Source organism: Neopsephotus bourkii, unplaced genomic scaffold (assembly GCF_033783945.1).
Source record: "Neopsephotus bourkii isolate Nb327-2 ecotype Australia unplaced genomic scaffold, CSIRO-AGI_Nbou_v1 NB_1394, whole genome shotgun sequence".
Lineage (NCBI taxonomy): Eukaryota > Metazoa > Chordata > Aves > Psittaciformes > Psittacidae > Neopsephotus > Neopsephotus bourkii.
In genome coordinates, this window is record NW_026901872.1 from 3,215,343 (window position 1) to 3,234,713 (window position 19,371).

Consider the following 19,371-nt stretch of genomic DNA (forward strand, 5'->3'; position numbering starts at 1 on the left):
CTGGAAATTAACAGCCCCGCTTAGTTTACTGTTCAGCCTGGAGAGCGAGAGATTGCTTTGCAAACATTACAGTTATTATGTCTGCAGTTGGTACTCTTTGTATAAATTATTGATCAGCCATCTTATTTTTCTTTCTGCTTAATGGATATTATAGCATAGCCGTTTACACGCTATAGTTAAGGTTGTGTCAGCACTTCCATTTATAACATCCCCCTCTTGCCGAGAGTTTATAACTCGCAATAAAATTCCGCTCTGGGCTTAAACTTTTCAAGCAAGAGCTCGGACTTCTAAAGGTCTTTCACCTCCCCGTCAAAGAACAATTAAAAAATGTTTGTCTGCCTTTTCTGTTGTTGTTGTTGAAATATGGGACTAATCAAGGTTAACACCCCACCCACCAATGTTTTTCAGTCACTGGAGTGACTTGAGGAGGAAAAGGCTGCGTCTCGCAAGCTGTCAGCTCGTACAGAAGAAAAACTCAGTGTGCATTTTTAAAATATACTTATTATTATTAAAGGAAACAATTAGTGCTGGAGCAGCTGCCGAGCCGGCGCCCTCCGCCCCGATCCAGGTCCCCGGCGCCGGGGGATTGGCCAGCCCGGCGGGGACGGACGGACGGGCGGATCGACGGACGGATTGACGGAAGGACGGATGATGCCGCGGTCCCCCCACGGCTCCGGCAGAGACCGGGGCGCGTATTGGAAATCCAGGAACATTTGAACACCGGGCAGGCTCTCCAGCGGCTGTATTTCGATCAGCCTGGGCTTGGAGATGGAGCGGCTGAGCAAACCAATTCTGTAAGGGGCGGGGAGGTGTGTGTGTGTGGGGGGGGAGCACGGGAAATAGCATCTCAAAGTAGACCACCGCTTTAACATAATTTAATGGCAGGGGCTTTGCACTTCATAATTACTGCTCCGAGCGACTTTTTCTACCTGTTGGTAGGTGAATTAACACGTTGGACTGAGGACCTCTAATGAGAGCCCGAGTGTAACTCAAACAGAGATCCCCGCCTATTCTAGTCCTCTAATTCACGCAGGGAAGTTGGTGATCGCTTCCTCATCGCACCGCAGCCTGCTCTCTTGGCCGTCCGTCTTCAGGTGGATGTCAGCAGGCGGTGCCCAGCTCCTGCTCCATCCCTCCATGCCTCTATCCATTCATCTGTCCATTTCTCCCCCGCCCGCGCCCCAGTGAGCGCGAGCAAGGAACCCGACCCCCGATCCACTTCACCGTTTGGCTTTGGAAGCTGCAACGTGATCGAGAGGCTCAAATCAACGTAAGGGTTATTGTAGTTACTGACTTCGAAACGTATTTTCTAAAGTCAGAACAATGACTTAAATGATAAAAAACCCCAAACAAAACCAAACAACAAAAGCCCCCAACAACTAAACCACGTAAATAATCGAGTCACTTAATTGGCGTTTGGTATTTGCGATTTGCATATATGAGCTTGTGCAGGGGTGTTTGTACGTGTGTGTGTGTATGTGTGTGTGTGCATGTGTGTGTGATGCATGGAGGAGGGAGGGAAGGGGTGAGGTTCCCAAGCCGTCGGGTACTGTATCTTTCAGCACGGCACGTCTTTGGTCAGAGCAGCAGTCAGCATCACCGTAGAGATCTCCCATTTCTTGTGGGGCTGAAGGTGCAGGATTGAAGGATGGGGGGGGGGGGAAGGGGGGGAGGGTAAGGGTGAGGTAGTAAATCCTGCCCTTGTACTAGCGCGCTGATACCCTCGGAGCCAATGAGATGACTCGCGGGAGTTAAGCCGGCGGAAGCTGCCCCAGCGCTGAAGGGATCGGGTCAATCAGAGTGTGCCAAGCCCTCGGGTCCTGTGCTGGGGATGCGCAGCCCCTTCTCTCACCTCTCCAGCTGAGAGGCACATTACACAGTCAGCTCAGGTGATCATTTGCTCCCAAATTCTCCTTTTTAGAGGCTTCAAAAGTTATTTTTAATGGCTTCTGAAGTTTCTGCCATTCCATTCTTACATCATTTTTTCCTTTATTTTTTGTGTGTTAAGCAGGCACCATACATTAACTACAAATTGCAGTAAACAGAATGCAAAAGCAATCTTACCGTGTATTATTTTGGACTTTTTATGATATATGGTGGACAGTTCAGAAGTGTATGCTGTTGTTGAAGCTGTTTGTGCTCGGTGTGCTAATTGATTGAGTGAATTAGCAGTCATAACAATCTGGCAGACTGGCCATAGAAGTGTGCTCAAATTGATTTGTGTTATGGCTGGACTGGAAAATCTAGTGTTAGTTGTTTTTTGCCCTGGGGCATTGTTTGTACCAAAGTCCACTTTTCATTTAATTTTCCAATAGATTTTTGAAAGACCAAAAGGTTTGTGATCAACGTTTGCTGCACTTTATTATTATTCTTCAGCTATTAAAAATAACTTATGAGTAATTTCAGGTTCCCCAAAACCTTGCTTTCAATTAGAGTAAACATAATTAGTGTGACGTCGTGCTTGGAATGGTAAATCTCCCTTTGTATCTATTAAGCATGTTATCTACTTGTCCTGTCACTGAAAGGAATCCAGTTTGTATTTGTATTGGACAAGGTCTGTGCTAGTTTGACTATAAAGCAACAATTAGAAAAACAGCACTGCAGTATCCAGTTTCTTATTACTGGTACAACACTTCCCATCAATCTCAACAGTATTCATGGCATTTTCAATGTTTAGTAAATATCTTGGTGGAGAAAAGAAAAAAAAGCATCCCAATTCAGAGACTTACACTTCTATGAGCCTTTTTTCCTGAGCGATGAAGGGGGGATTTGTATGAGGTCCCTCCTCTTCCTCAGACTTCCCTCCAAATAACAGATAGCCCTGAAAGGAGGATTGCTGCTTGAGACCCCAGAGATTAAAAGCAAAACAGAACTTACCTTGTATTTGCCAGTACCTGCTCCTTTCTTAGAATCTTCTGCTCAGCAGTCATTTGCAAGAATTATCATGCAGCATGATTAAACCTAAACTATTACTCTATTGATCATACAGAAAGCTTTGTGAAATCATTTAGTTTCTTCTCTTCAGAAACTGGTGAACAAAACAGGTCACTAAACAAGGATAAGACAAAATACAAGATAGGTATTTTTTAGGAAAAGAAATTAAAAAGAAATGCTGGGGGGGGGGGGAAGGGGGGAAATACCGTGGATTAACTTAGAAGGGTAATACACTATACACTATTCATCCTTACCAGGTGCCTATCTTCCACATGCATCCCCTCCCCCGGTTCATTCCTTCACACACGTTCAGAAGAGAAGTATTTTTCTGTTTGGTTTTTTTTTTCTGAATGAATTTAAACATTAATTATCAATAACAAGTGACTGTGGTTGGGGAAGGGGAGCTGAGGTACTATCCTATCTCCTGTCAGTCAGGTATTCACATCCCTTAAAAAGCAACAGCTACAATGCATTTTCTAATTGCATTTTACCCTTTACAGCTGCCCTCAAATTTGTAATTTAATAAAACAGTGAACTCCGTATCAGTCTTTTTTTAGAGCAATAAATTACAATCACTGTCAATACATCTTACTGCTTTAACACGCATTTTAATACAGCAAAACGGTTAAAAGAAAAAAAAAAGGTAGACAGAGAAATACAGAGAATACCTGCCCTGAACATGAGCAGAACAGAAGACCTGCTTCAAACAATATTCCAGGAAAGAAATTAAAGACTTCTTAATTAGTGCAGCAATTAAGCTTTCTTGGTCGCATTTTAATCAGCCCAGGCCCTATCAAAGGACAAACAGAACGATTTGCAGGTCTTCGAATTTTAAACAGCCTGATTGATTTCACCACCATAAGTCTTCACTTGATGCAGGGATATTTTTCAAATATCAGTTACAGTAATTTGAGTTTTGCTGATATCAACTCAGGGAGACACAAAAAGGAAAACACCCAACAGTATCATTACATGAAAGGGTCAGCGAGTAAGAGAAATGCAACCTAAAAAAGTTTACACAGGGCAGCCTCAGGATTTGTTCATGCGTTTGTGGGAGCATGTGAGTGTATGTGTGAGTTCAAATAAATTCAGTCACTCCCCATAATCACGAGAAACACTTACCAAGCCAGAAGCTTTGAGGAGTCTTGGGTCTTTTAATAATCCCATTGTTGCATTGAAATGATCAAGGTTAACCCAAACCTGTGGTAGTAAACCCTTTCAAACCACATTTTTTTCTATATGGTTTTGAACCATGAGGATTATATATTCATGAGGGCACACAGCAAGAAGAAAAGCAGAAGGACTGGTGTGCATCACATTATAGTAAAGGTGGAGAACAAATGAAATGGTAGGTTTCCTAATTCAGAGTTCTCTCAGATCTCCGAGTGGTAATATGACATATGTCTGGCTCTGTCCTGATCTCCTCCAGGATCTGTCCTGATCTTCTCCAGGATCTGTTCTGATCTTCTCCAGGATCTGTTCTGATCTTCTCCAGGATCTGTTCTGATCTTCTCCAGGTGCCAGGGAAGGTTAGATGCAAACGGACAGTTGAGGCAAAGAAAACATGGGCAGAGTTGGTTTCCTATAACTGGAAAAAGAAAGATGCAGTGTATTCAGAGTTTTAAATTACAGGTTTTATGCAACACTAGATCCTGACACTGGAACTCAAGTTGAACAAGCTCCTCCAGAGAAATGTTCTGAAAAAGCACCTAAAAACGACAGTAAGAAGTCTTCTCCACAATTATGGGTATGCAAGACTTCAAAACAAAATGCCACTTTGTATTTTCCTGGGTTTATTTGTAAATTTTGAGGATTTTAGTGCACTGTTCTGCTAAACTTTCACAAGCAAAGATCACCTTTGTCCTTTAGAACACCTATTAGAACATGAGTTCCCGTAAACTGAACTTTAAAGTAAAATAAGCAAGTAGATCATACAAGAACAGTTTACATCTGGTAATGTGGAAATTCCCCTGCACTGAATTACTACAGTTGAGATTATCCACTTTGTAGATGTGTCATCCCATGAGTCATACCTCACATAATAGTATACATAATAAAAAAGCAGCTATGGGCACATACATGCATCACAATTAATTAAATACACTGCGTATATTTTTAAAGCAGGAGAACTACGCACACGCCGAGCCCCATTTCTGCCGAGCCCCTCAATCTATCCGAACAGCCGCTTCTTTACCCCTTTGAACACGCCAAGTGCCCTCCACACAAGCAAAACCAAGCTCCGGGCTATCCCGACCGACACCGACGCCCCACTGCAGGGGGCATACCACGAGTTAGATCAGCATCCCCGGCGCCAGCGGCGCGCAAGTACCGCGGACACGCGTGGGGCCCGACCACGCGAGGCGAGGCGCGTCCTACCCTGCCCGCTGCGCCACTACGCATGCGTGGGCAAGCGCAGCAGCTCACTTTGCGCGCTACCTGGCTCGGGGCTCGGCGAGCTTTCTGCGCGCCTCCTGCGCGGTGCCGGCACCTGTTACGCAGCGGTACCTGAGCGGGCCAGGCCGGCCTCCTTCCCCTCTCCTAAGTTACTTGTATGTCGCTGCTGCCCTCCACGACGCGGTTTCCCGGCGGCGTGACCCGCGGAGCCGCGTCCCCTAGCAGGACCGTCCCCTGCGCCACGCAACGAAGGGGCCTCGGCGCTGCCGCCAAACCCTCAGCAACAACTCCCTCCACGTTTGTGGTCCCGGGAGAACAACGAATAACAACAAGAGCAACAGACCGGTCCGGAGGTTTCCGCTTTTGTCCGCGGGTGCCCCGGCCCCGACAAGGTGCGCGGATAGCGCCCGCCCCTCGCCCCGCTCCGGGAGAAGGCTGGAGACGCTCGTGTTTCTGCACAAACTGTGTTGACAAGCGATTGCTGAAAAGGGCTGGGAAAATTACATCTAGTCTCTGGTGGGGTGAAATATGAAACATGTAATCTAACGGTTCCTGAAGGGGAGGGGGGAGAAAAAGACTTCTGTCTCCTTCTCTGTTTTCCTGCTCCGAGTTCCTGGTTGGATAATTCGGGTTAATACTAGTGACTGAGCCTTTTGCTGCTTCAAAGGGTATTTCAAGTTGCCGGAGCTCCTCCCCTCCGCACCGTGTGACAACAACAACTCGTCCAGCGAGCGAGCGGCGGCGGCGGCAGCCAGCACTTCCCAGCTCATTTTCTCTCTGTCATTCCCCTCTCAATCTTTGATCAATGTACTTGCCAGAGAGAACCGAAGTCCTTCAAACCTCCTCTTTTTCACCTTCGTCTTTAACGTGGTGCTAGAGCAAGGACCACAAAAAGAAACTGCCCTCCCCCTCCCCTCGGCCCCAGCCCCGCCGCCCGGAGCGGACTTCTCCTCCTCCTCCTCCTCCTCCGTCCCCACTTGCGGGACACTTTGTGCGTTCTCTCTCTCACTCTGCCCCCTGCTCTCTCGCTCGCCGCAGCACCTGATCCGGGGTTATCCCCCCCTTCTTCTCCCCCCTTCTCCCTTCTCTCCTTTCCTCCGTTTTTTTAATTTTTTTTCCCTTTCCCCTGCGTGTGTGTGGGAACTTTCCCCCCTCCCCCTGCCCCCTCCGCCGTATATGTGACCATGGCCGTACCGGCTGCTTTGATCCCTCCGACCCAGCTGGTCCCCCCTCAGCCTCCGGTCTCAACTTCTGCCTCCTGCACCACCACCACCACCACCTCCTCGTCGGCCACCTCCTCGTCAGCCACCTCATCTCCGTCTCCGTCCATCGCTCCCCCGCCGGCCTCTTCGGGGACAAACCTATTCCGCCCGGAGCCCATCGCAGCGGCGGCGGCGGCGACGGCCACAGTCACCTCCACCACCAGCGGCGGCGGCGGTAACGGCAGCAGCAGCGGCGGCAGCGGCGGCGGCAGCCCCAGCCTGGGCACCGGCGGCGGCAGCAGCAGCGGCGGCAGCAGCGGCGGCACTTCCACTCCCAATGCCAGCGCAGCCAGCGCGGCCAGCAGCCTGCCCGGCAAGCCCGTGTACTCGACCCCGTCCCCGGTGGAGAACACCCCCCAGAATAACGAGTGCAAGATGGTGGATCTGAGGGGGGCCAAAGTAGCCTCCTTCACCGTGGAGGGCTGCGAGCTCATCTGCCTGCCCCAGGCTTTCGACCTCTTCCTGAAGCACTTGGTGGGGGGCTTGCACACGGTCTACACCAAGCTGAAGCGGCTGGAGATCACGCCTGTGGTCTGCAACGTGGAGCAGGTCCGCATCCTGAGAGGGCTGGGGGCTATCCAGCCCGGGGTCAACCGCTGCAAACTCATCTCCAGGAAGGATTTCGAGACCCTCTACAACGACTGCACCAACGCCAGGTAACCGCCGCAAGGCACACGCGTATCCCGCGCCCCCTCCCCGCCACCGCCTCCCGTCCCACCCCCGTGCGGTGCGGCCCGGCCCGGCGTGCGCTGCGCTCTTTCCCGCTGCTTCCCGCAGCCAACGCTCGGCCCCGGGGCAGGGGGTGGAGGGGAGAGACCCGCGTCCGGAGGTCACATGCAGTCGCCCTCTTCCCTCTCCCCTGCTGCCCCGGCACCCAGGCGGCCTCCTCCTGAGCCGGCCGCGCCGTTTCTTGGTGGGACGGAGGGAGAGACGGGAAGGGGTATTTGTGTCCCCCTCCCTCTGTGCCTAGCAAGTGTCGCCTTGTCATTGTTCCCCTCTCTTTCTCCGACCAAGGCGGCCGCAGGCTCCGGGCGGCCGCGGGCAGCGCAGTGCGCTGCTTATGCGGGGAGGGGAGGGCCGGCGGAAGCTGGGAGGGGGCAGCGCGGCCTAAAAGTGCTTTTTAAGCGACAAACACCCCGCTCCAAGTTCATCCCTGGATGTATCTTTAAAACGGGCAGCCCTGGGAAAAAGCTGTCCGAGGGGTGCACGGGAGTGGGCGGGGAGAGGTCGCGGAGGGAGGGGGACACACACTCGGGCAGCTCACGGACACCCGGGTTTCGGGTAAATGGGTCGGGGCGCGGAGCCGCCTCCCGGGCGGAGGGGCCTGCCCGGGGTGAATGGAGGCCACTTGGCCATCAGCCGCTGTCATGTAGTCGAAGCATGAGAGCACTTTTTGTATCAGTCTATGAGGCAGTTGCCACATGGCGAATGTGGGGGGGGGAACGGGGCGGGGGGGGACGGGACGGGGACGGAGGGCGGGAAGACGGCGAGGAGGAGGAGGTGGCGGCGGCTGCTTTGGGGTAGCGGGGAGAAGGTGCCGGGCGTCCGGGATGGGCTGCTTCCCGTGGGGGGAGGGGAGAGCCCGGTCCCGGTAGAGCAGGTGCGAACAGCACCCGGGTCCCGGCAGCCGGGGAGGAGGCGACGGGGACAGCGGAAGAGCAGGAGGGATTTGGAGGCGCTGAGTCCTGTTACCGCTCAGAATAACGCGGGCGCGGTGGCGGGGACGGAGCGGCGTAACGCCGCGCTCCCCGCGGGTCTGGGCGGGGGGACGACGGAGGAGAGGTGAAGCTCCAAACTTGCTACAACGGGGAGGGGTGTTGGGGGCATGGGGAGCTGGCAAGAGAGGAAATGCCTGTTGCAGTAGCAGCCCGCTTTGCAATCGAGGGCGAAAGCGTGGGGCTGCTATCTCTCCATCTGTAGGTTACAGGGCTGAATCTGCTTGATACGGGAAGGGGATCGCATAACTGCCGTGACCCCGAGATGAGAGCGGTCGGAAGCGCCGCCAGCTCCCGGGCCACCCTCCGTAACTTGGGCGGGGAGCTCTTCTCCGGGTCTGCCGGGCGGGAGCGGCGGCAGGAGCTGCACCCGGAGCAATGTCGTAGGCAAAGTCCCGATGTTACTTTCGGTACATGCAAATAAACAGACCGGGCTCGTTTCAGTTTCCTATTGTCAGATTTCAAGGTGCAGCCACAGCCAACACGTGGGGAATTAACCCCAGGCGATGCCGTGCGCCTTCCCTCCCTCTTCTCCCCTCCCCTCTCCTCATGGCGGGAGGTGTGCCGTTCCCTCCGTACCCCCTGCCCGAGTTAGTCGGGGGTAGTTGGGACTCATTAGCATAGAGCCCGGCGAAGTAGAGCCCTGACACTGCAGTAGCTGTTGCTAGATGGATTGTTGAAGTTCCTGAATATTCAGGGCAGCAGGACAAAACAGCCTGGAATAACTTCCAAGCGCTGACATAACTGTAGCTGCTCGGATAACTCTACTGTTGTTTCATGTGGGATCAACATGAATATTAATAGCTGCTTTTAGACTTTTTGTGTGTGTGTGTGTGTCATGTAACTTCTGAGTACTCTGCACAAGTTCCAAGATCTGGTCCTTAAAATAAACTCATGGAAGTTTTATTTTGCCACGGTTATAATGTGTGTGTTGTAATTTGAATGTGTGAAATTAAAAAATAGAGAAGGGAGAAACTTTTTTTTTTTTTGGGGGGGGGGTACGGGAGCATGGGGACACCAATTCCTGGGCTTGGCAGGGTTCTAAAAAGGTTTGGCAGCTGGGTTGATTGTGTCAGCAGCGCAGAATCGGCCATGTTTCAGCTGTTTCTGAGATCTCCTGTTATCATCCAGCGTCGTAGAAATTACAGTAGTAGGTTCAGAAGTGGATAGGATTTGACCCTTAAAAAGTGTAATTGTAGTAGACTTATTTATACATCCATTAAGCAAATAACATAATGGAAAGGATACACAATAGGTATGCAGAATATATTATTACAGTATAGACGAATAAAGCAAAGTGGGTCAGTGAGTTTTGGTCAAAACGGATGATATCATCAGAAGATAAATCTGTATTTGCTCTCTGTGTTGCCTCTCCATACATTTCATTCTGATCCTTCTTTCCTTACAAATTATTTGAAATTATTTCTGACGTTACAGTAATTACACAGGATATTTTGATCTAGTCGGTTTAGCAGTTTAAGTGATCTTTCCAGACTCTCAGTGACTGCATATTTAGTAGGGTAATGTCTTTTTGTATCTTGGGTGGACACTTAACTGTCAAGATGGAAGCTGTAAGAGCCAACTCTATCCTAGTGGCTAAATCGTTATACTCATCAGATTCAAAAATTTTGAACCAGCATGTTATCACTGTTATATTTGTCTCATAATCAGCTGATGCACTTGAATACGCTGATCTCTTTTTGGAAAGCTTCATCAAGGTTAATATGTTATTTAATAAAAAAAAGGCATCCAGATAAAGCCATTACTTTGTTGTTCTTTAAAAGGATTGAATTGTTAGTTGCCAGTTGTTGTGGAAATAATTTATAATATATTACTTAGAGATGGAAAAGTTTTAGAAGTGTTTCACCAAAATGGTACATTTTAACTGTGATACTGCTATTAAAAAAAAAATAAAATCAATCAAACAAAAATCAATGAAACACCAAGGGATTTTCTATTGAATGCTTAATGTGGAGGTCTGTAAAGTGAATTGGTTTATGTGTTTATTTGTGATACTACTAATAATAACATGGTACTAAAGGACCTTCTTCTAAATTAGGCTTCTATATCAGTTCACTGGAAAAATAAGCTTCCGTTATGGAAGATGACTTTTCTTTTCTGGTCATACTGACCTTTGCTTTTATTTTGCTCATAAAAAGCACTGGTCGCCTAACAGAAATCCAGGAAATAGCAAACTGTGCATTTAGCTTACATTCCGATTAAATGGTTTGACATTAATGGGATGTTAGAAAGCCATATGCCAAACAAATAAGGGAAGGATAAAGGCAAAACATGGAAAATATTTAGAGCTACTAGATGCCAGTCGAGTCAGGTTTCTTGAATGTGTGTGTGAAAGAGAGTAGCGAACTGTGCATTGGATGTCACCTGCCCAGGATTAATGACCTGGAAGATATTGATCCCAGATTGTTCCTGGTCCCTTGTGTTTTGAACACTTGTTGTAGAATTTTACCGTGCAGGGTCCCTTCATGGAGTTTTCCCATAGACTTAGGTGGCTTTGGATCGTGCCCACCGGTATAAGGACTAAAGGTGTGTGCCTTCTGACCTCCCTCATGTGGCCAGGACATGTTAATCTTTTCTGACATTTGAAGATGATTTTGAATGAGTTCATTGACATTCATACTTAAAGCTGGGAATTATTCAACATTATTCACAAATTTTGGAAAACAACCTAATTGATTTTTTAACATAAAGGGGAAAGATGCCGAACATGGAACAGTTCCCTTCAAAGCATGTCTTACATGGCAGTTATTCAGTCTCTGTTTGCTAGCTTCTGCTTCTCTGAAATTATGTGGACTTAGCATGTACTTGTTTACTGAATACTGCATGCTGCATAGGCTTTTTCTGTTTGTATTAATTAAAGGAGTATCTCACCCAGATAGGTTAGTGCAGATCACAGATACTTCAAATGAACAGGTCAGCAAGTGCAGCTGAACGGAATGTCAAATACATAGTATCCGTGGTTTATATTGATGACCTTCCTGCTTGCCACAGATTACTAAAATATAATCAGCAGAAACATGGTAGGTTTTACAAGCAAAGGCGACTTCTGGAAGGTCAGAGGATAAATTGTAGTACCTATAAAGATGAAGTAAAAGGTTTGGAGGTGGCTTCATCAGACTGAAAAAACCCTAAAAAGACTCAGCCACTAGCAATTACAGAATTTTAACATCCGTCTCATGGTATTTTAATTACTGGTAAATACTATAAATTAAAAGCTGAGATCTTTGGACCATACTTACTGCAACAGAACAGACTTTTGATCTGGTAGTTGATCCCTAACAGTAGCCTAGTGTCTGATACTTGAGGAAGGGAACACTTCTCCCCAGTGAACATTTGTTGCCTGTTGTGCAATGCTGCCGGTGCTGTTCCAATGCAGGGGTGTGAGGGGCTGCTAGTGATGGCAGAGGGAGTATTTTCCCTGATTACTTTACATATTTTCCTCAAGTATTCAATTTGATTAACTCCTCCTTTATCTCATAGCTATGAATATCGGTAAAGTTTTGTGGTTTTTTTTTTTTTTTAATTATTATTTCTAAGGAACATTTCACTGGTAGCTTACATAAAAATGCAGTTTTATTGTCACTTTTCCATCAGCTTAGGAGAACGGACTGTGTGAAAGCGCAGCAAATAGCTTTGTTATTTCCAGAAACCATTCCTCTCTCTGTTCACATGCTCACTTCAATCTTAGGCCTCCGCTTTCTTTCTGGAGCTGCAGGCACAGTATCTGGGGTTGTGGATCCCACTGGGTGCTGCATAGGAGCACCCTGAAGTGTGTCCCCTATGGGCTGGCTCTTGGGGGCTGCTGTGCCCGCACTCATTCTCTCCTCTGAGACCTCTCCATGCTGTAAACCAAAATGCACCCAAAGTAATCTTACAAGGCTGCTTTAATACTTTGTGATCTAGAGTGTGTTCCGAATGCTTCTTGGAAATGTTAAATTTGTTTGACTGCCAGGTAGTATTTCTTATGTTCTCTCCTGTTACTAGATTGTTCCAGACGTCTGTTTTTGCCTATCTCTGCGTTTCATCAGCTAAAGTGAACTGTGCATAAAGGATAGAATTGTCATACACTGGATTGAATTTTAATATTTTCCTTTTGAACTATATTGTAGGTATATTGAATTATTACTGCTATCTCTGCTGGTCTGATACAGGTAAATCCCATTCAGCATTGCCTCTTCATGAAGAAGCCTTACAAGTTTAACTGTGAGAAATAATTTCTGGCTGCAGGAGAGCAGAGGGACTAGTCAGAAACTACCGAGTTTTTTCAAAATTGTGCAAACCAGCAAACTGGAAGTCCAAACCAGCCATGATGCCTGCCTGTTTTTAAGCAACAGGACTGGATTTAGATCCTCTTTCTTCTTTTATAAGTTAAATATGTTTTGTTTTAAAAATAACATTTGGAGCTTCTGCTTTGCATTATGAGTTAATTCCATTCATTGTTTTAAAATAGTTATTAACCTTTTGCAACTTATATACTACACATGAACAGTAATTTTTTCAGTAATCTTTAAATGTGCATACTGTAACAGTGCCATAATGTGGACTGACATGATATGAATTGACAGTAAATTTTTAGTTGCCTAAATACGTATTTAAGTGATAGGGCTGAAGAGTCATGTGCAAAAAGCTATTATGATCCAGGGAGTTAATTCATATATAGATAATTTCTTCAACATGCATTAAGGAAGAATTTTTCTTTTTCCATTATCATTTAAATTATTTTCCAGAGTCATGAAACATAAATCAAAAATCTTTATATTTAGAATCAAGGTATGCCTGTGACTTGAATCCAGGTTACTTCAACTTTATCCTTAACCTACTATGTTCTGCTTATTTATCTGATACAGTGCTTAGCAGGGAGCATCTCCTAACAAGTGCTGAGGTTTCATTTCATAAGCATTGTGGAATATTAAAGTGTAATTATTAAATACAGAATTTTCATATTAACTGCGAATAACTGTGAACTGTTTTAAACTATTTTTCTTTTTTAGTGGAAGAAAAAGAGTAGTGTATTTTCCATAGCATAAGGTAGAAAAATGCTGTCACTGAATTTTGTGAGAGAAAGTATCTCAGCATTTGACCATACAGTTACATCCCAGTTTGGAATTCTTTACTCTAAATCACTGATAGCAGTGAGCTGGGAAACCAAACCAGGGAAGGATAGCTCTGTAAACACCAAATACTTGCATTCTCTTCTGTGAGTTTCCATAGGTCTCTTTTAGAGATGGGATATTGGACTGAAAGGACCCTGTGGGGCAGTTCAGGGTACATTAACCAAAACTAATCAAACTGCTTGCATGTGTTGTGATTGAGGAAATGTATCACAAAATGCATTTCAGTTCACGTTGCTTTAAACAGTGTTCTGTGATAATTGCATTTAGAGTCAACATCTTCCTGTGGCAGGTATATGAATATATACAAATGCAATTTGCAGAACTGCATGGAAAGGTCTTGTAAATCATGCATATCCAAACAGTTTATTAGGAATAAAGAGAAACTTTCTAAAACAGTATAAATCTGTTTGTTTTTTTTTTTTTTTTTTTAGTATTCTCAATATTATACTATTGATGTAATAAAACAATCTAAAGCTTTTATTGTGCACCCTTGAGAATACTTGTGTGGGTAACACCTACATAACTTCCAGTTCATTATTCTGGTTAACGGTACCCTGTTCACTCCAAAGCTAATTTACTGTAGGTATTTTCTTTGCATTCTGCATACTTTGCATCTTCCTCATGAAAAAGAAAGTTATTTTAGTATGAAAAAAACACACCAAAAATTGTTGCAAATATCAAACAGTGGGATCTTATGTCCATCTGAAGGCTGAAATTAACCATAGTCCAGAAGCAGTGGAGCAGGTGCAATTAAGATTTCCTGGTGCACCTTGCCACACTAACTGCCCGTTCTTTTTCCGTCCAAATAAGAGAATGTTTGGTCATGAAATTTTACTTATCTTCATAATTTATAGAATTATTCCCTAAATCAGCCAAATGGCTAAATTCTGCTTAAATCCCTTTTGATCCAAAACAAGCTTGAGTTCAGGTAGAGCTTTCAGACACATTTTCTTACATTATGCAATACTAAAATACTAGAGAAAAAATAGACCTTAATTATTAAGACATGTCTTTTTTTATGTTTAATTTGTTTCTTAGGTTGTATGAGTGAGAGCCCCGTACATAGGTGTATGTACAGATTGCCTGGCTGGCAAAATAACAGCTACATACTGGAATTGGACGGGGCTGGGAGAAGGGGGAAGAAGGGAAGTACGTGGGATTGCTGCAAACATTTTTAGCATAATTGACAGATAAAATATATTTGTAATGTTACAGTGTCATGACTGAAGTTCATAGCTCTGAATAATGTTCGTATTAGAGTGCTTCTTAATGATAATGTACTGAGAACAGGTAATAGATATTTTACATTTGGACCAAAAGCTGTTGTTCAGGACATGTCTCAGACATTTACAAATTGTCATCTGATAGGAATAATTTTTAAATCTTACTTTTGGGAAATGTTTCGCTTTTTCATCTGACATAAAACAATTGTAAGGGATCAAAAAGAAAGTAGTTACATAAAGTAAACTATATAAAGGGAACAGGTAATAGATAAATTTTTTTTATTACCATTTAATTACATCTTTGGTAACCTTGATTTCTTATTCTCATACTAGTGATTTTATTTTTTTTTTTTTTTAATGAAGAGCTAGATCATGATTTAATGTGTGGGACAGAAAAAAGCTGCTTTCAGGTTATAGGTACTGTATTTTTAAGAGAAGCACAAAGAATGCATTACATTTTTATTGGTGATAAATCTAGTCACGGCTTATTAATAGTTTGAACATTCTTTAAAAACGTATCTAAAACTATTGTTTTTGAACTTTACTTTCCCAAATGTAGTAAAAATGTAAACCTAATATTTTAATTGGTTTTATATCATGTTTTAATGGATGCCAGCATTATCTGTCTTCGCAAAGCATGTAATTTGTTTCCATTCTCCTGGCCTGCTATAAAAACATTTCTTTCTTGGGGAAGGTCACCTGTAGGACTTAGCTATTTACATTAAAATAAAAAAGCTGTGGTATTAACCATATGCTTAAGAATGTGGATAGTCCTGTTGCTTTCAGTAGCCTACATGCATCTTCTAAACCAAGCATATGCAAGATATATTTGGTAATGCTATAAAAGAACCAGTTGACATCTTTGATAGGAAGCTGACTTACTGTATAATTTCTTGCATTTGTGGGGACAGTTTGAAGGCATTGAAAAAATGCTTTAGTTTTAGTGTTCTGTAAATTAACACCTGTTGTGTAAAGTAGATTAACGATGCATTTTTTAAGTGGTTTTGTGAGTACTGCCTTCTTTCAGTATTAATTTTAGGAAATTGGGGCAATGTCGTGACAGGAATTAGTATCAGAATTTGGTATAACCCATGGTATATACCAGATCCTTCCTGCTGTGTTTTTTTTTTTCTATTTATTTTTGTAGCACAGGAGTGGCCTATATCTTTTCAAGGGCTTGGGCACTTCCAAGATGTGTGCCATGGCTGTCACTTTTCACATTTTAGTTCTGATGCTCACTAATAGTTGGTGGGAAGGAAGTGAAGCCATTTTCCAATTGTTTGCTGTTTCCTTAAATTTCTGCTTAAAAGCTTAAAAAAAAAGGTGTGGGGGAAGGTAAATACCTTAAGTGTATAATAAGGACTGATATGAGTGAAAAGTCATATGCTCTCTTTTTCTTTTTAATTCCTCTTTTAGCTTGTTAGAACAATTCTTGCAGTATAGGTGGTATGTAGGACTTCATTATTTGTCTGTATGCATCGCTAAAGACTAATTCCACAGGTCTGTTGAAAAATTTGTATATTGCTGTAATTCAAAGCAGGATCAATTGGTTGTAGTTTTTGTGCCTTTTTGCCTTTTATTTTTGTGTGCTTTAGTTAGTTAGTTAGTTATTACTCATGACTTTTAACAGGCCAGGTTGAAAAAATAAACATAAAATGCTAAATAAATTATTTTGTCTTACATTATTTAGTATTGTAGATGGCTTATGATTCTACTGATTCCCTGCAAAATTAATTTGCTGCTGAAATATCATGTTAAAGATAAAAGTAGAAAGTGAAGCTCCTGCTATAGTAATATGCAGTTTAAAGTATAGGTATGGGTAAAATACATTTTTGGGAAGATATGAGGCAAATGCATTAGAATTACTAATTTAACCACATATAGCCGCTTCAGGATCATGCACGCAAATTGTTTAAGGTAGGGGTCATAGCATTTCCTGGGGAGGACATTAGTGAGGTTTTTAGTTGGGATGTTTGGGTATAGCCACAGCTGTTGGACTGGCTTGAGGCCACCTCAAAGTACAACAGGTAGGAAGTGGGTAAGAATTAATAAATTTCAACAGATTTTACTGTTCAGAGTTTCTCTGGCATCATTCCAGTAGAGTGGAGTGCACCTCCAGAAGAGGCAGTGCACCTTCACAGTATGTAGATCTCAGATACGCACACTGAGAAGGTAATTTGGTTGAAGATCCTGTATTTCTTTGCCTGTTACCCCTCCTCTGCTCTTTGAATATGTTGTTAGAAGCTGCCTTGGTGTTTGTACCTGTGGAGAGTTCCCTGCAGAGATCAGTCTGTCTGTGGGCTTAGATGGGGCAGTCCTTTGTGTCTTCTGGCCTTTAGTCTGCATATCAACTTAGAACCATAGAATAGATAGGGTTGGAAAAGACCTTAAGATCATCTAGTTCCAACCCCTCTGCCATGGGCAGGGATGCCTCACCCAAGGCTCTGTCCAGCCTGGCCTTGAATGCTGCCAGGGATGGAGCATTCACAACTTTCTTGGGCAACCTGTTCCAGTGCCTCACCACCCTCACAGTGAAGAACTTCCTCCTTATATCTAACCTGAACCTACCCTGTTTTAAGTTTGAGCCCATTCCCCCTTGTCCTGTCAGTACAGTCCCTAATGAAGAGTCGGGCTCCTAGCGTCCGTCTAGGCCCCCTTCAGGTTGTTCTTTAAGGACTGGCACATCCATGACATTTAGCTCTGCTGCTGGGCCTTTGCTGATGTCAGTCTGCCAAGTACAGTTTTCATCTTTTCTGGTGACCCCGTCAATGATTTTGGCTTGTTTTGCCTTATCCTACATGTTTTATTACTTAAATTAGGCTAATACAATGGTATAATGAGAGGTAATACAGTAATAGTTATGAAATGCATTGTGAAGCATACATGTATGCACCAGTATTCCAAAGTATGACTACATGAGTAAAACATTTTGACATTTAGGGAGAAGGATGTCGTCAGTAAAAACTGCTGGCATTGTTATGTGATAAGGTTGTCTGCTCTTTTATTTGGTGTGCCAGCTGATGAAAGAAAAATATTTATCTTTTTAGAGGTGAAAAACACAGGCTTTTTCATCAACTTAAATGAAAGGAGCCAACTAGTTCTAAACACTGTTTTGTGAAATCATGTTTCACCCCCGTAAGTGGATTTGTGTGTGGAAGGTGTGCTGCAGTCTGGATGGGTCTGTCTTTTCAGCTTGGGTAGTCATTTCCTTTCACAAATCCAGAGCGTATGCAGATTTGAACTTGTAGCCAGGAAAAAGTGGCTGCCATGCTTCAAATTGCCAAAGGTCCTCAAGGGACAGAAACTTGACCTGGTTTTATGAAACCATAGAATTACATTTATACAAGTTACCCCATGGGAAAGGAATGAACTGATCCCAATTCATTTCTAAATACTAGGGCCTTACACCCGTTTTTCTACTAAATTTTTCTGAGGACATTTTTAGAAGCTTACTTTACATTAGGTATGGGTCATGTGTCTAATATTTAACAGTTCAGTGTTCTAATTCTTTAAAATGTGTAATGGTTTCTCAATATAATTAAGGTGAGAAAAGTTTAAATTATAGCATTTCTTCAGTGCGGGCTAAATCCTCAAACTATGAACTCTCTGGGTTTAATTGCTTGGGCTTCGTTTTGCTGCATGTGAAATGCGAACATAGAGCAGTCAGTGACTGTAGTTAGTACATGTCATACAGTCTATGGAGAAGAGTATGACTCTGCAGGCAGGTCATTATGCTGCTCACCTGGGACGTAGGACCTGGTGGATCAAGGTTCAAAAAGGTTTGGTTACCCAGTGAGACAGTTTACAAGAAGATGCCAAGACTTATTTCTTCCTTCCTCCAAAATAACCTTTCTCCTCCTCCCAGTTACACTGAAAATTTGAGATTTGGAAAATCTGGGTTCAGACCTCCTCTTGAAATCAGTGAAAGTATAGATGCTACCATGGCTTCCTATTTCAGTACTTTGGTTTGAACTAGAAGCCTAAATACCCTACAGTGAGTGGTTACCCCTCCCTGGTGGGGTGGTGTGGTACTTAAAAGTGTCCCAGTGTTTCTCCAGTGTAGTTCCAGGTTGGAGTAGGTGAGCTAAGCTAAAAGAGTGAGCCCTAAGGATGGGAAAGGGTTCCTTAGTTTGTTTGAATATCTGGAACTACATGCATACAGGGTTATGTTAAAATTAGAATTAGCTTACGTTTGATTTATTTAACAAACTAAGTGAATGCTCTGTTCAGCTTAAGTTTGCCTCAGCAATTACTATCGCATAGAGGCTCTGCAAACCTTCCAGGCTTTGCTTCCACCTTCTTGTGGAAACCATTTCCTATTCTCAGGCAATCTTTCCCATCCTTTAAAGGCATTTTCAGTGCTGAAATTGGCGTTAAGTGCCTGCATAAGTCTACCTGTTTCTAGTGAATGAGTGACAGATCTGAATACTGCTCATCTTGTATAGATTGCTTTTTTCTTTATACACCATCTTAACACTTTAGAATGACTAAACAGCTCAGCTAATGATCCCTGACTGTAGACTTCTTACTCTTCCATGTGGATGTGGCAGAGGAGGCTTTTGTGTGGAATTACTGCTACCGCTGTCTCCGAATTCTGAGTTTGTAAGTCACTCTTTTGGCTTGGGCATAAAGGATTTGCAGGTGAGAAATGGGAACAATGGTGTTACCACAACAAGTAAGAAGATACCTATTTACTCTGTTTGCTTTT

The 19,371-nt window shown here is 44.1% G+C and overlaps 1 protein-coding gene and 1 long non-coding RNA gene across 8 annotated transcripts in view; one reads left to right on the forward strand and one right to left on the reverse strand.

The window, feature by feature from the left end:
* Nucleotides 1-4,508: 4,508 nt before the first annotated feature.
* On the reverse strand, nucleotides 4,509-6,652 carry LOC133220027 (uncharacterized). The gene is made up of 2 exons (XR_009727625.1): nucleotides 6,523-6,652; nucleotides 4,509-4,631 (listed from the first exon to the last, which is right to left on the reverse strand). It is a non-coding gene; the product is annotated as an uncharacterized LOC133220027 (long non-coding RNA).
* The window catches only part of DACH1 (dachshund family transcription factor 1), a 364,599-nt gene continuing 351,497 nt past the window's right edge, over nucleotides 6,270-19,371 (forward strand). For 6 of the 7 annotated variants that reach the window (XM_061367776.1, XM_061367774.1, XM_061367775.1 and 3 more), the window contains exon 1: nucleotides 6,270-7,246. In XM_061367776.1, the coding sequence (XP_061223760.1) occupies nucleotides 6,513-7,246 (734 nt within the window). In that variant the 5' untranslated portion in view covers nucleotides 6,270-6,512. Of the gene's footprint in view, nucleotides 7,247-8,059; nucleotides 8,373-19,371 lie in introns of those variants that run through there. The other variant, XM_061367781.1, reaches the window with a different exon arrangement.